This window comes from Typha latifolia, chromosome 9, assembly GCF_019914945.1.
Source record: "Typha latifolia isolate L0001 chromosome 9, TyphaL0001v2, whole genome shotgun sequence".
NCBI classification, from domain to species: Eukaryota; Viridiplantae; Streptophyta; class Magnoliopsida; order Poales; family Typhaceae; genus Typha; species Typha latifolia.
In genome coordinates this window covers 8,640,850-8,656,397 of record NC_133094.1, presented here as the reverse complement: position 1 = coordinate 8,656,397, position 15,548 = coordinate 8,640,850, and the positions used below count along the sequence as shown (strand labels likewise).

The window sequence follows — 15,548 nt, the reverse complement described above, 5'->3', positions numbered from 1 at the left end:
CTTAGTATATTGGTTAAAACTTGATAAGGCCTTAGTGCTTTTATATTTAGGGAGGGGTTGGCTTTTTATTCAGCCCATATTTAGCCTTCAGACTCTTAAATGATAAAAAAAATGAGAAAAATAGGATCATCGACATGAAGTGAGGCAAAAGTGTAAGTAGAATATGTTAGGATTTGAGCCATGTTAGGATTTGAGCCATGCCCATCTTAATTTCTCTAATATCATTCATTTTGATGTTTATGGCATGTTAGCCTATAACTTTTAAAACTATGGTTGTTAGCTCAAAAAAAAAAAAAAAATTATGCTTTGGGTTAACTTGACCCGCTCAACTATAGCTCTGTAACACTTTCACATCCTCAAGTTAAATATATCCAACTATAGCTCTAACTAAACTAATTTTTCTGGTTAGATATATCCTCAACTATAGCTCTCTAACTCTTATAACAGGATCTACAATGTTGGTATAAAACTATCTTCAAATAGAATGCTTAACAAATAATATACTAATTTTATTAGGTATGAATACATTACAACTCATTAAACAGTGTCAAATAGTAAATTTTATGGTACATTATTTTTAATATATATTTAACTAGAGAATGTATAGATACTATTTCTATAAATCTATAGATATATGGACAGAATTCATAGAGATATATATTCATAATCTATAGTTACTCATAAATATTTTTTAAATACAATGAGTAAATGACTAGAAGTGAATTATAATATCAATTGTTTATTGCCCATCCGATGACTCTCCAATCAGTCATGATGATCGATCCATGCTGGATATTTTAATAAAAAAATTATCCCAAAGTTATATAAGTCAAAAGAATAAAATAATAGAATATTTATTTGCTTATCAATATATTCTGTTATTAATGAGATCTTTCTCTATGGAGTGGATTGCAATATTTTCTTTATCCAATATGAGAATTTGTTGTAAAATAGCATCTAGATGTAAGAAATTTATGAGAATTTTTGTGGGTTATCCTCACGAGTTATGGATCTAATGGCATATGAAAATTTGAAGTCTAGGTAAAACGTTAGAAATAAAAGAGTAAAGAAATGTCAAAATGGGGCAATAAAAATATCTGATGTTACAGTTGTCATCGGAGGGTAGCGGATAGCCAAGTGTGGTGATGGACGGCCACATAGTAGGATGGCTTATGTTGGAGTCTGGTAGCTAGGATTTGGGTGCTTGAAGGTTGATTTAGAGTTACGATCTACTCCTACGAAAATAAAAATGACCTAACAACTATAATAAAAGATAAATGCAGTAAGAATCAACCATCATAATCAACTCATAGACTATTCCTATTTATAGGAGTAAGTTCTAGCAGATTAGATCCATATGCGAATTATCCACTTTATTTAAAATTTAAAAATAATAAATAAATCTAACTAACTAATTTGACTCGAATTACTTGACTGACTTAACCCACATGGTTGAATCGTAACAGCTATGTTTTGAGTATAAAAATTATTAATTTAAGTATGAAATTTATTATTTAAGTATAAAATTCTAACTAATTCATAATTTTTTTTTACAAAATTCATCGTTAATTTATAAAATTTGTAAATTAACTATGAAAGATAGACAGAAAAAATAAAAGAATTAGAAGAGTGATGTAGATACAACCCTATTCAAACATTTAGAGACATTTATAATACTAATACATTACTATTTTGTTGTATCGTAAGTAGATACTATAATTTATTTGCAATATACATTAAGTTCTTTGTAGAGAAAATCAAACAATTTGAATTAAGCAATTCTCTCTTTTCGAAACATTGATTATAAAGATGGTTATTTAACTAATCCTAATTATCTCACCATTATTTCTGATTAATCTCTTAATATATTAATTAAATAAAAATTAAATATACTTGTATAGAAAAAGAGAAAAAATTAAGAAATTAATCGGAGATAGTGGTGAGATAATTAGGATTAGTTAAATACTCATAATTTTCTACTTAAACTATGAATTTCTACTTAAATTAGAAATTCTTCATTTTGCCGAATCTGAATTTTTCAGCATTTTTTTTTCGATAAAACACTGATCATATGAATATTTTATTTAGTAAAACATTGATATGATCAGCATTTTTTTACTTTTGGCTGAGTAAAATGCTTAACAGTTTAGTTTTTTTTTTTTACTTCAAGCTATGGTGAAATAGAATCTTTTTTACTTCATGCTAGTTTGGTGAAAAGCTCAATACTATAGTTTGAATGTAGAAGGGAAATTTTATAAAAGCTATAGCATTGATATGGGATGGAAGTAATTTACATAAATGGTTTATAGGTAGTGTTTATGTCGAGTTAAAGAATTTTTGGCAGATAAGATAAATAGAGAGAGGAAAAGTAATGTAAAGAGATAATATTCATTTTTGTGTTGTTATGAGCTCAATTGTGCAAAAATGCATGCATGGTTTAATTGACTAAGGGAGAAAAAGAAGATGAATAACGGTGGATAAGAATTGAAATGTACAGAAGGGTGGCTTATAAGACAATTGTAATAATAAAAAAAAAGTATAACAAGAATTGATCATAATTAATATTAACAAATGTACGAGAGATTTGCAACAAAAGGCATTTTAATTTTCTAATGGCAAAAATATATCCCCATTATCAAATTGTAATTTTGAACCTTTTTTTACTGATTTAGCCCTAATAAATTTTAAAAATTATCGTGTCTTAGAAAAACTTCACTCGTAAATTATGTAATTTATACGCATCGGCTATGCAAAATATACACTCTACTTTTCAAGTATGCGTATTGAGATTTCAAAAAAATATATCATGCGTGTATGTAATTTATACACATTACATATGCAAAATGTATGTTTTAATTTAAAAAAAACGTGTTGTATAACCTATGTAATATATACATATCACCTATGCAAAATGTGCGCTGTAATTTTCAACGATTAGCGCATCAGGATTTCAAAACAAAAAAAGAAACACATCACATATATAATTTATACGTATCACTTATATAAAAAGTATGTTCTAATTTTTAATAATGTGCGCATCGAAATTAAACGATAGAATTGAGTTAGAGAAAGAATAAATTAATCTAAATCGGTAAAAATGCCTGAATTTGCATTTCAATATGCCTATTTCTATCAATTAAAAACATCAAATACTTTTTGCTGCAAATCACCCCAAATTTATATAAATTATGAGAGGACAAAGTATATTCTTCTTGTAGCAAGCGATGAGTAAAAGATGATTCCTAAAAAATTACAAGGATATTCCACCATAATATTCTAAAAATATTTTGATATCAATCTTACACAAATGGGATAAAATTAAATTAGTTAAAAAGAATTATATTGTACGAGACTACCCGGATAGGAATTCTGGCGACATCGGTATTTAGTGGGATATCATTAAATTTTCACTTCTCTCTCAAAAAAATATTATTAAAATTTACCATAATGGTAAGCTTCTAGTGTGCTATTTTATATCTCATCATTTATTATGTTGCTTTTGCTTGTTCTCTTTTAATTTGTTATCTTCTTGAGTTATTTGTTGAAAGGCTATTTATGATACATCGCTTGAATATGATACATATAAGAGTAGAATAATCTGATGCAAAACAAATATTTATTTAATAGTGGATTAGTGACCGACAGAGGGAGAAACATAACAAATGGGTGTTTTTGACCAAACTAGCAGTGTTCTAATTTTTTTTTTTTACCGAAATAGACTATCACTCAAACTTATTACTAAATAGGGGTCTAATTTAAAGCAGCCCTAATAAAAATACTGAAGTGATTAGTGTTTTATATAAATCCCTTTAATTTAGTCTTTCACTAGTTAAAGTAAAAAAATGCTTGATGATAAAAATACTGAACTGATTAGTGTTTTTAAAAACGTTGATCAATTCAGCATTTTTATTATGGCTACAGTAAATTAGACCCCATTTGGTAATAAGTTTAAGTGGCAGTCTATTTTGGTAAAAAAAAAATATAAAGTGGGTCTAGTTTGGTCAAAATCATTAATTTATCCTTAATATCTATCTCATCAACTTACTCTATATCAAATCAAAGAGTATTCATGATAATTTCATAAAAAATAAAACAAATTTTCCTCATATTTTTTTTACTTTATATCACATCAAAGATAATTATTACACTCTTATTCTAAAACACAAATAAACATAAGAATAATTATTTTTAGAATAAAGATCTCATTTTAACAATAATAAAAAGGAATATCCATTATAGAATTGATATTATTCCTAAAGTAAACTATGACAATTTTTAGTTTTTGGACTAAAATTCCCTTGCTTTCATTTAATAGTGGATCAATGGCTGAACAATCTCTATCTCTTTTTTTTTGTATACCGATTATATATATATATGGTTGACGAAATAAATAAGAAGACCAAAATACCCAACTGAGAAGGTAAGGATATTGGGTAAACATGTCATATAGTTGCCCATTTGAGTTGCATATAATAACTTATGAATGAAAAATGAAACAATGAAAACCTAATACAACAGATATTTGAAATATCTTTAATAGTTCAGGGATTCATGTGTCTAAAAAAATTTAGTAGGTATGTAAAAAATTATAATAGTTTAGAGATCTAAGTGTAATTAATCCGTTTTTTCTTTAAAGAATTTAAAGGAAATGTAAACTGAGATAATAGAAATTACAGTCAGTTTAGGGTTTTGAAGTCCTTAATCCGATCTATAACAAGTGAACTTGCAGCCATTTGGAATTGTGATTTTGTTTAATGCTAGATCATATGATTTTATGCCTGTTTTATTATCAGATCCATAATGCTAAATTTTTGTTTCGTATCTTATCATTTTAAGATCCAATCAATATCCAAAAAAAAGTTTTTAGTTAAGATATAATTTTTTACTATCCATCTAATATCTATATCCTTTTCCATATCTTAAGCAAAAATTATAAATCTGGATATGGGTCAAGCACTACTCTTCTTTTTTTTATCTAAAGAAGGGAAGAAGGTGCCAGTCGTGAAGCGTGGGCGGTGGAGAGGAGAGCGCTGCCACACGCGATTATCTTCTCGAATGAAATGTCCTTGATTTACTTTCTTCTTACAAGTTGAAGCCGATCAGGAGCTGCCAAGTAAGCTGATGGAACAAATTCCTCATTCGGTACTGCAGTGAACCCCCTGCTTCATTTAAAGCACTTCGAGAGTTCAGATGTAGACTGAAAAATTACACTTTACACTTTACTTGGCTTCAAAAATAAAATAAAAATTACACTTTACACCCAATACTTAAACGAATTTAAATCTCCGAAAACACCAGCTTTAATCAAAACTAAAGGATAAACAAAAGATACCCACACTTCAAGAGAAGAGGATATTTTCAACAAAAAAGAGACAAGATTCTAATGGTATAATCCTATTTTGGGTGCCTATCTGTCAACAGCCATTAACTCGAAATACTTTTTTTTCTTTCTTTTTTACTCAAATCCAAAATATAAGCCTCAAGAAATTATCTGATCACTTTCACAGAAGAGTCTAAAAAATGTCTGGGGGTACATCAAAAACTCTGATTGCAAGCCACAAATAAGCTGCAAGGCTCATCAAGACATCAACAGCATTCAGAACAAAGGAAAAAAGAAAAGCATGTTCTGGTGAAGTTCTATGAGATATCAAGATATGACTCGTTATGTTGAATCCAGATCCACTTAGTAACCCTTATTCCCGCGTATCCGAGCTCTCATATCAACCTGTTACATAAAGAAAGTAGTTTAAAATTATGCATTTGGAATAAGAAAATATATTTACACAGCAACGGCTGAAGAACATCGTCTAACTTTTCAACTAAATATTTCCAGTTTCCACAAAGTTGGAATACCAAAGACAGAAATTACACTGGCAAAAGCGATGTAGGTGACTGTGCTATAATGGAAGAAGGGGAATGCTCTATTACACCTAATTTATTTTGGCATTACAAGTCAGCAGCAAAATTGTCATCAGTAATAAGGAATGATCATCGTCATTGGTCTTAGTGGGAAAGAGTGGCCATTGGATCCCACAAAGAAACACCATTGTAGAAAGAAATATTTTCACATTCTTTGAGCTACACCAGGCAATTCCAAGAGAGAAGTTTGAGATATATCACTTCTGATAAGGTACTGCCCATTGTAGAACTCTTAATGAAAACAATTTTTGATAGAGCTGACTGAAATGCAGATCGAACTCAAAAGGCCAAGTTTACTAGCCTAGAAAGAAATACATCGCTAATGTGAATGATATTTCTCATTTCCAATATAGTGAGATCGGTACATAACTGTTCACAGGTCAAACGTAAGTGAGGTGCAATGAAATACCTATCAATTAGGTTGTTAAATGTCTACTGCCTGTGCAGTGTGCAGGGTAATGCATTTTGTCAACTGTTCACAAGTGTGTGATGGGGACACATAAGAGATTGCATGTCAAGGCATGACTTACATTATAGGTCAACAAGGTAGGGTTGATCTGCACAGATCCACATCAGAATCTGGATTCTGACCATAGGTAACAAGTTACAAAGTTTGAAATAGGTTGGGTTTGGATTTTAAACATGATCCCTACCTACTATGCAGAATCAGTTCTGAATATCCTATTACATTATGTAGCATTCTGGTCACCCTAACAAAGAGGCAAAATTTTGGGCTCAGAGCCAAATTTACTGAGCTAGTCAATGGTTTATTGGGGTTCACTGATTCACCTAAAACAAGGGGAATCAGGTGTAGTTTTCTATTGGAATGCGTGCTTTCAAGCTTTCAAGAATCTTACAGTGGAAGCAAAATAGGAGTTGGTTGTGGTGTCACCTATCAAAGGAAAGAGGCATTCACTAATTACCATATGAGATGATAATTGCCAGAAAATATCATGGAGCTACATAAAGCAGTTAAAAGGCTAACTACATGCCTGGCCTCTCTTGCAGTTGAAGTACGTTTCTCTCAGGCCAATACATTCACTAGATATGCAAGGTACCTTCTCTCCTGCACATTCCCTATATGATCTATTCTGAACCTGAATAAACAAGAACACCACAAGTTAGAAAAGTAAAGTACAAGTTCAATCTAATTGTCTGATTATAAGGTAGCTCTTAATGGCTTTTTGTCCTTCATATGGCAATGTGTATAAGAATATAAAACTTGCCTCTTTTCTCAGTTCGGCCATTTGAACAGAAAAAACTATAATTGTTTTCCTTTTATACTGATGCATGAAATCAAATGCATCAATTTGCCAATAGTATATTATTTATGTATCATTATTTGCATCTTACAGACTAAGATACATATGAACAGTGACTATGATGGAAACCAGTCCTTTAGGCTTAAAAATTTAGAACATATTAATGATCTAAAAAATTCACCAATTGTATTTGTGGCTGTCATTCTCAATACACAATAACTAGAATTGATTCAAATTTCATGGCAACTTATTTCTGACATAAGTTGGTACAGTTCAAGAAGTTGCCGTAATCACATAACTGCATGATATATATAATATGCAAAACCAAATCGGAACCTCACTCCAACCAAATAACGTCAACAACCTGCCGTTGATCTATAAGGAAACCTATTGTATCTGTGCAACTATAGTAACTAAAGCTACCATCTTTTACTAACAAAAAAGATCCTTCACCTTTTTCCTGAGCTGAATGATATTTTTGAACAAACAGTATTAAATGCTAAGATCATGTGATATTTAAAAAGAAAAGGCCCTTAGCCCTCCTTGCGGCAGGCCTTCACACGCTGTCAGGCCCGGCACCACCGGCAACTGCCAAACCTTGAATACAAAAGATTAACACAAACTTTTGCATCTCAAAAGACTAGAATGTTCCACAAAAAAAAAAAACATCATTGCATTCTAGTTTTTAGTTTTGAAAGGACCTCAATCTTTGCGCATACATTCCAAAAAGGGATTTAAAGTAGTCTACGGATTACATTTTAAAATGTTATTATCAATATCAAATCCAATCTAATGAAGCCGAAAAAGAAACCAAGAAAACTAATTATATCTAAGGTAACTAATAACTCCTCCGTCTATCTAAATCAACCGCGAATAGATTGAATCATAGGATTTAAGTATTCCAAACCCAGCAAAGGAAAGAAAACAAAAGGAAGATTGAAGGCGATGAAGAGATCGTGGCGAGGAATACCTTAACGCAGTCGGTCTCGCTGAGGCATTTGACGAGCTCCATGGCCAAGCCCTTGCAAGATTTCGACATCCTTCTCTTCTAGAGAGAGAGAGATCCGTATTACTTTTTACCCGCTCAAGAAAAAAGTGGATACATACACCCTCGGCGGCGTAGGGATCGTAGTCCCCCACCGTACCGTACGACTCCGGGTGAAGCCCTCGTCTTAGGATTTCGCCGGAGGAGATGAGGGTGGGTGAATCGGGCAAGACTGAGAGAAGAGAAACAGATCAAGAAACCTTCGCGAGTTGATCGAGGAGAAAAATCTGTGTCCGGGGACCAAGAAAACGGAGAAGAAGGAATCGGGCAAGAAAGCTAAAGAAACCGATCAAGAGACGATCGAGGCGAGAGAAGTCGGTTTTGGTCTCGATTAAACCAGAGTACCAGACGGGAGAGGAAGACGAAGAGAGATAGGAATCCGATAGTGCTAAGCGGGTTCGGGTTCTGTCACCTCGACCAACAATATCCGATTAATAAACGAATTATATTAGCTAAACACGAACCCGAGTTAATTATTAAACAATTAATATGACATATCTAAAATATTTAATAAATAGATCATTTTAACATGACATGATAATTGAGTTATACCAGTATTTGATATTTGTACTCTTTTATATTAGACGATGATTTGGATATTAGGGGTCGAATTATAGTGCACTCTTGTATTAGTTATTTTAGTTGTATCTTGATAGTTTGTTGTGGCCTGTGTGGGTCTTAGCAGATTATGTAGTGGTCTAATGTATATTATTGTAGACTGGGATATTCATATGTTAACCAATTTATTTGGTTAATAGTATACTTTATTTGGTGATGGATTATGTGATTATGGATAGGTTAGCAGGTTCTATTTGATGATGCCATGATTATATGTGTACATGAGAGTATCTGTGTGTGACGGGCCCCGCTCGACCTGTCGCATGCGCCGCGCGTGCCGTGTGGGCGCGTGGGTGTGCATGTGCCCGTGCCGAGCGGGGGCGTTACAACCCGGCCCCAAACTCAATACACAACATATCACAAGCTCAGAGCATACCCTGTCATACGCTAAAAGTATCTCTGTAAATAAATCATACCCTGCCATACGCTAATGGTATCTCTGTAGATAAATCATACCTGTCATACGCTAAGGGTATCTTAGAATAAAGTAATCATACCCTGTTATACGCTAATGGTATATCAATGATAGTTGTTCCCTCTCATACGCTAAGAGTACAACCATCAGCCATCACCATACTCTGCCATACGCTAAGAGTATATCCAGTACTAGTCCAGACCAGATACCGTTCCAGCCATCACATTATATCACATCACATCACATACACATGTACTTTTATAATTTTCTATACATAATAAATCATATGCATATATATCCAGTACGACAACAGATCATGCAACTCAGAAATTTAGGTGGTAAAGAAGCCAAGAGAAAAATGATGTAATGCCGACTCTAACCATGTATCTAACACATGTACACTTTGGCTAGTCTATCACATGTATACTCATGATAGAGATCATCCCGACATAAAAATCATAACAGTATAATCATCTTTATATATCACTAATGTACTCATATCTCATATCAGCCTAATCAAATGCATGATAAAATATGCTTGACTGAAATCATCTCTAGATAAAATCATATAATCATGCTGGAGGCCAAAATATGCATGTACATAAGATATAATATATCCTAATTTGAGAAAGGCGTCTAGGGGATAAGACTATTCACCACCACTGCAAATACCAAACAACCACTGCTCACGTTGCTACGACAACGATCAAGCCTCGATAGCTAGGTCCACAGGGTCTTGAACAGGGGGTCGGGATCTGAAATTATTTATAACAAATAATGTCAGTCTTTCTATTCATTAAAATTAACCTGGCAAGAAAGATAGTTTTTTGTTGTAATTATGTACTCTTCATTTCTATATTTGTTTTATTATTTACTAATCATAATTATATTATTTAATAGTGTATTTAAAATAGAATTTATTTGTCTATTATTCTCCTTGATAATTAAGAAAAATAAGAATTAAGTTACTGTAAATAATTACGTAAGAATATACGTATATAACCCTAATAATTACTATTACCTACTTAGGATTAAAATAGTAATTTATATTGCAAGTATTTTGCTAAACATGATATAATTAAAATTATATACTAACTATGAGATAACTATATTTAATTTGTATAAACTAAATACATTAAATTAATTAAGCTAAACTAATTCTGCATATATATATATATATATATATATATACATATAATTATATATAGTGCTGGGCTCAGCCCAGCACCATGCACAGCAGGGCGCTGGGCCGAGCCTAGCACCACTTGCAGGGTGCAGTCAGAGGAGAGAAGGGAAGAAAGAGGAGGAGGAAAGGAAGAAGAAAGAGGAGAAGAAGAAGCAGAAGAAGAAGAAGAAGAAGAAGAAGAAGAAGAAGAAGAAGAAGGAAGAAGAAGAAGGAAGAAGAGGGTTGGGCCATGGGGGAGGGGTGCGGCCGGTGGTGGCCACTCAGCGACCGGCCTCTCGCCGACGGCTCAATCCTCCGGCGGTCCCGAGAGGAAGCCGAGAGAGAGAGAGAGAGAGAGAGAGAGAGAGAGAGAGAGAGAGAGAGAGAGAGAGAGAGAGAGATAGAATGAGGGAGGCTCACCGGAGCTAGTGAAGGTGGCTGCGGCAGCGAGTAGAGAAAGAAAGTGTTTGAGAGAGAGAAAAAGAGAGAAAGGTGAGAAAGAATCCGAAAGAAAGAAAAAAGAGAGGGAGAGAGAAAGAGGAAGAAAGGGAGAGAGGCGGTGGGGAGGGAGACTGCAGCTGCGGCGGCGACACGGGGGGCCCACCGCGCCAGTTGGCTCGGCCAGGTTGGCCGGGCCAGCGCGTGGCACCCAACCTAGCTGCCACTGCATGGCACGAGCTGTCGTGCCATGCAATGAAGAAATTTTTTTTTTGGTTGTTACACAAACCCTAGCCACCATCTTCCTCCAGCAACCACCATACTTTATGGTAGTCTATCACCACCCTTGGCCGTCCGGCCGCTCTCGATAACTGTTGTAACGTCGAATATTTACCGTTCTGTCTTATTCTGACCTTGCTCCACTCTTTTATTTATATCTTTTTATCTTGACTTTCAATTTAGGTGAAAACTAAATCCATTAGAACCCTAACTCATGAAGCTACCACCACTTAAATTTTTTATAATTTATCACTTCTAGAACGGTTCAAATCTATTTCATAACAGGGTTACTATTCTATTAAACCTCCACTTTTGGATGGCTGGAATTACCCTTATTGAAAAGTAAGGATAAGTGCTTTCCTCAAATCCATAGATGAGAGAGCTTAGTATTCGATCGTCCATAGGTATTTTTCTCTCAATGTAACTGGTAATGATGATCGATCGTCCATTAGGTCTATGGGACATGATCGATTACACCGATTACAATAACTTGGGTTGGAATAGTAAAATACTAAATTTCTTATTTAGTAATGTAACATAAGATGAGTTTTATAAAATTTGCACTTATGAGGTTGTGAAAGATACTTAGGACATCCTTAAGACTACTCATGAGGGTACAGTCATGGTGAAGCTCTCAAAACTTCAAATGTTGGCTGACATGAAGGAGAATAAAATCTTTAATAAATATTATACCAAATTTATTGTTAACTCTTCTTTTAATTTTAATAAGCAAAATTGTGAGAAAAATACTTATAGATCTCTCCTAGAGAGATTTTAGGCAACATTTATAGCCATTAAAGAGAACTAAGATATTAATTCTTTTTGGGTAAAATAACTCATACGAAATTTGCAAACCTCTGAGTCAACCATGAATATTTTGAAAAAAGAAAACTTAAAGGACATGTCTCTTTCATCCATAAGAGATATGACACTTTTAATGATGATTTTCTTGATGATAATGACGATAAAGTTGATCTAGATTTTATGACTCGGTTTGCTCAAAATTTATGAAGAAATTTAAAAATATCAAGAATGTTTAAGGCAACAAGTAGATTCCTTTGCCCAAAAGGAGAAAAAATCATTGAAAAGAGAAAGATCTCTTTTGAACCTTCCATTATGTATAATTTGAAAGGCACTAAGCATAAGAGCAAATTCTCAGAAAGAGAGAAAGGAAGACTTTGAGGAGAAAGAGTCTAAATTTGAACATGAGAAATATGTTGCTTTAGTTGTGTTCATGAAAATCTACTAACTCTTCTTATCAGATGTTCAGGAAAGACGAAAACAAGAGGTGAAAAAGTTATATAAGCTGAGAAAGGTCAGTGTCAAGCTTGAAGAAAAGAAATGAATGTTAGAGGTGAAAAAAGATTAATCTAAAAGAAAGCAACATGATGTTTCCAAAGAGCTAAACAAACTTAGAGAAGAAAATTTTCAACTTCACAAACTGCTGAATGTTTCTTATTCTTCTATTGATACTTCTAAAGAATTATTTTACTAGATAAAATTAGATTTCTAGAAGCTAAGGAACAAAATAGATTGAAAATTAGTTCGCTTGAGCATGTTAGGCCATTAAATTTTAAATTGCACCATGTTAAATCTACATTTGAAAAAAAAAAATTAGGGTCTATGAATTGAATCAACTCTTAGAATCACAAAGAAAAGGAAAGGAGAAAAAATGGTTAAAATATATCGGCCAAGCATTACACGCTTCTTCTCTAATATTGCAGAATAATGAATCACAAATGCTTTTATTTTTGATAGCTTCAAGTAACCCTAGCACTTCTTATTCTATAAGAATGATAAACCTTGTATAAAGAAGTGTAATGTGGTTAATATGACATCTAGGACCATGCTTAAGGAGATATCATATTCCTATATGTCATAGCTATCAAAATAAACAAGCAGTTCGCGCTCGAATTGAGTTTAGCTAAGCCTGAGCAATTAATTTAGGCTCGCTAAGCTCACATTAATTTTATATATATATATATATATATATAATTAACCTCTAAAGCCCACAAGCATCCAGCTAAGTCGACTTAAATCTCAAATTCCCTCTCCCAAATTTCTTATTTTCTGCACTAAGTTCAATTGAAACCAACAATTTCAAATCTTGATGTATACTATGATCACTGGTGTATGTCATGGAGAATTTTTTATTTATTTAAATGAATATTGGAGCTTGATAGAACAAGAGATTCCTACAGTTAGACCCATTGAAGAACAAAGGAAGGCGATTAAAGAGGCCAAACTAAAAGATTTGAAGGCTAAAAAGTTATCTATTATAAGCAATTGATTAGTTTTGAAGACTATTTTGAACAATGATGCAACGAAGAGTATTTGAGACTCCTTGAAGCAGAAGTACTAAAATTTGATTATGTTGTGTGCTCTATCAAGGAGTCTAATAATCTAGACAACTTATTCATATATGAGCTACAGAGCAATCTTCTGGTGCATGAACAACATAAGAATAGCCATGTTGTAGAAAAACAAGCTTTGAAGGTTACTTATGAAGACCAATTAAGAAGACGAGATCGTGACAGATTTAGAGGAAGAGAAAGAGGTAGACAAAGCTTTGATAAATTTTCCATTGAATGCTATAACAACCACAAAATGGGATATTTCAGCATGAATGTCCAACCTGAAGTCAGTGGAGAGATGTTGCTAATGGCTTGTGAGGATGTTAAAATAGATAACAAAAAAGAATTATAGTATTTTAACTCATCATATGTATGGCGAGGAGTTTTTCAGCAAGTTAGATGAAAGTTGTAAGTGTTGAATACTTTTTGTAAAGTTAGGAGACAACTTAAGCATAGTTGTGATAAGAAAAGGCAATATATGGATGCTAGTGAATAGAATTATGCAGATTACCACTAAGATGTTTTGTCTCTGAATTGAAGAATAATCTATTTAATGTTGGATAACTACAAGAAAAGGGACTTATAATTCTCATACAACATGGGAAGTCTAAGATTTATTACGTGAAAGAGGTTTAATTCATGTGACTATAATATCCTCAAATAGAATGTTCATCTTGCTTTCTAAGGTACAACCAAAAGAAGAGATTCTTTTAAGGATTAAATATATTTTATCATCATATATTTATGCTCAAAATCGTTTTACATTTATGTACTAAAAGTCTCAAACCAATTCTTATATTTATGCCTAAAGTAAAATTATTAGTTTTTCTGTTAAACTTAACTAAGCGTGTACAAATAACATCCAAAACAAATTGGAGAGCTGAATTCCCTCCTTTTCTTATAATTTTTTGGATAAAAATGCCAACTCCCTCTTATATAAGTCATTTTCTCTTCAAAAAATAGTTATTTTTTATTTATTTTTCTCATTTTCTTCTAGATAGCTCTTACTTTCTCATTCATACATGGCCTCTTTCCAACCATCATTTTTTTAATACTATGCGTAGTCCTCCAAGATCATGTGCTACCGTGGGCAAAGAGCTCTTGTGAAGACAGCTTAAATATATAGTAAAATAGGGAAAATGTTTCTAGATTGTGCCAACTATGGCAAATATGATTAAACCCAAATTTTTATGAAGTTTAGTAGTTATATCATATCTAATAAGATAATTTATAGGACAACAATACAAATTATGGCCAGTTTGGTCATTTGGCGAGAGCCTAGCAAACATGAGAGGGTATTTTGGTCATCGATAGCATTCAGTTAAATTTGATAGAAAAACTAACGAGTTCATTTTAGTCATAAGTATATAGACTAGTTTAAAACTTTTTAAAGTATAGAATAATATATCTAATCCTTTGTTTATATTCTCTTACAGAGGATCAAACTTTGGCATTACATATATAGACATTTAAGCTTCAATGGTTTGAAAATTCTCCTACAAAGTGAATGGACTGCCACAACTTAAAAGCTCCTTCGAAGTTGTGTGAAGACTCCTTATAAACTGAGAACAACTAAGAGATTCCTTTCCAAAGGGGACCAAATGGAGAGCTGCTCACATTTTACAATTGGTTCATGCTGACATTGGTGGACCAATTAACCCCACTGCAAACAGCAAGAAAAGGTACCTGATAACTTTTTTTTTTTGATGATTTTAGTCACAAAACTTGAGTTTATTTTAAAGGCCCTGATTTGCAAAAACTGAATTGCAAGGTGCATACTACAGATTTCTAAATTAGAGGTTATGTGTAATTCCTTGATTTAAGAGAGAAAAGTATCAATTTAGAGATTGTAAGTACTGCAGCAAGTCTAATCACATGGGTAGCAGAATTTGATCTATTTTCACATTAAACATATTGCTTTCCCCAACTGTGCCAGAGAACTGATTAATTTCCTACATACCTGACATTTTTTCTTCACTGAAATTAATCAGGCATTGAATCAGCTAAGGTATATTGAACATGAATAATAAACAATTGCGTGATTTAGTATTAT

General features: G+C 32.8%; 1 protein-coding gene across 1 annotated transcript; it reads right to left on the bottom strand.

Annotated features, from left to right (window-relative positions):
• Positions 1 to 5,473: 5,473 nt before the first annotated feature.
• Positions 5,474 to 8,645, bottom strand: LOC140794693 (uncharacterized). The gene is made up of 3 exons (XM_073146825.1): positions 8,152 to 8,645; positions 6,912 to 7,016; positions 5,474 to 5,725 (listed from the first exon to the last, which is right to left on the bottom strand). Exons 1-3 carry the CDS (start codon positions 8,218 to 8,220, stop codon positions 5,684 to 5,686), a joined length of 216 nt encoding a protein of 71 aa, XP_073002926.1. The 5' UTR covers positions 8,221 to 8,645; the 3' UTR covers positions 5,474 to 5,683.
• Between the last annotated feature and the right edge of the window lie 6,903 nt (positions 8,646 to 15,548).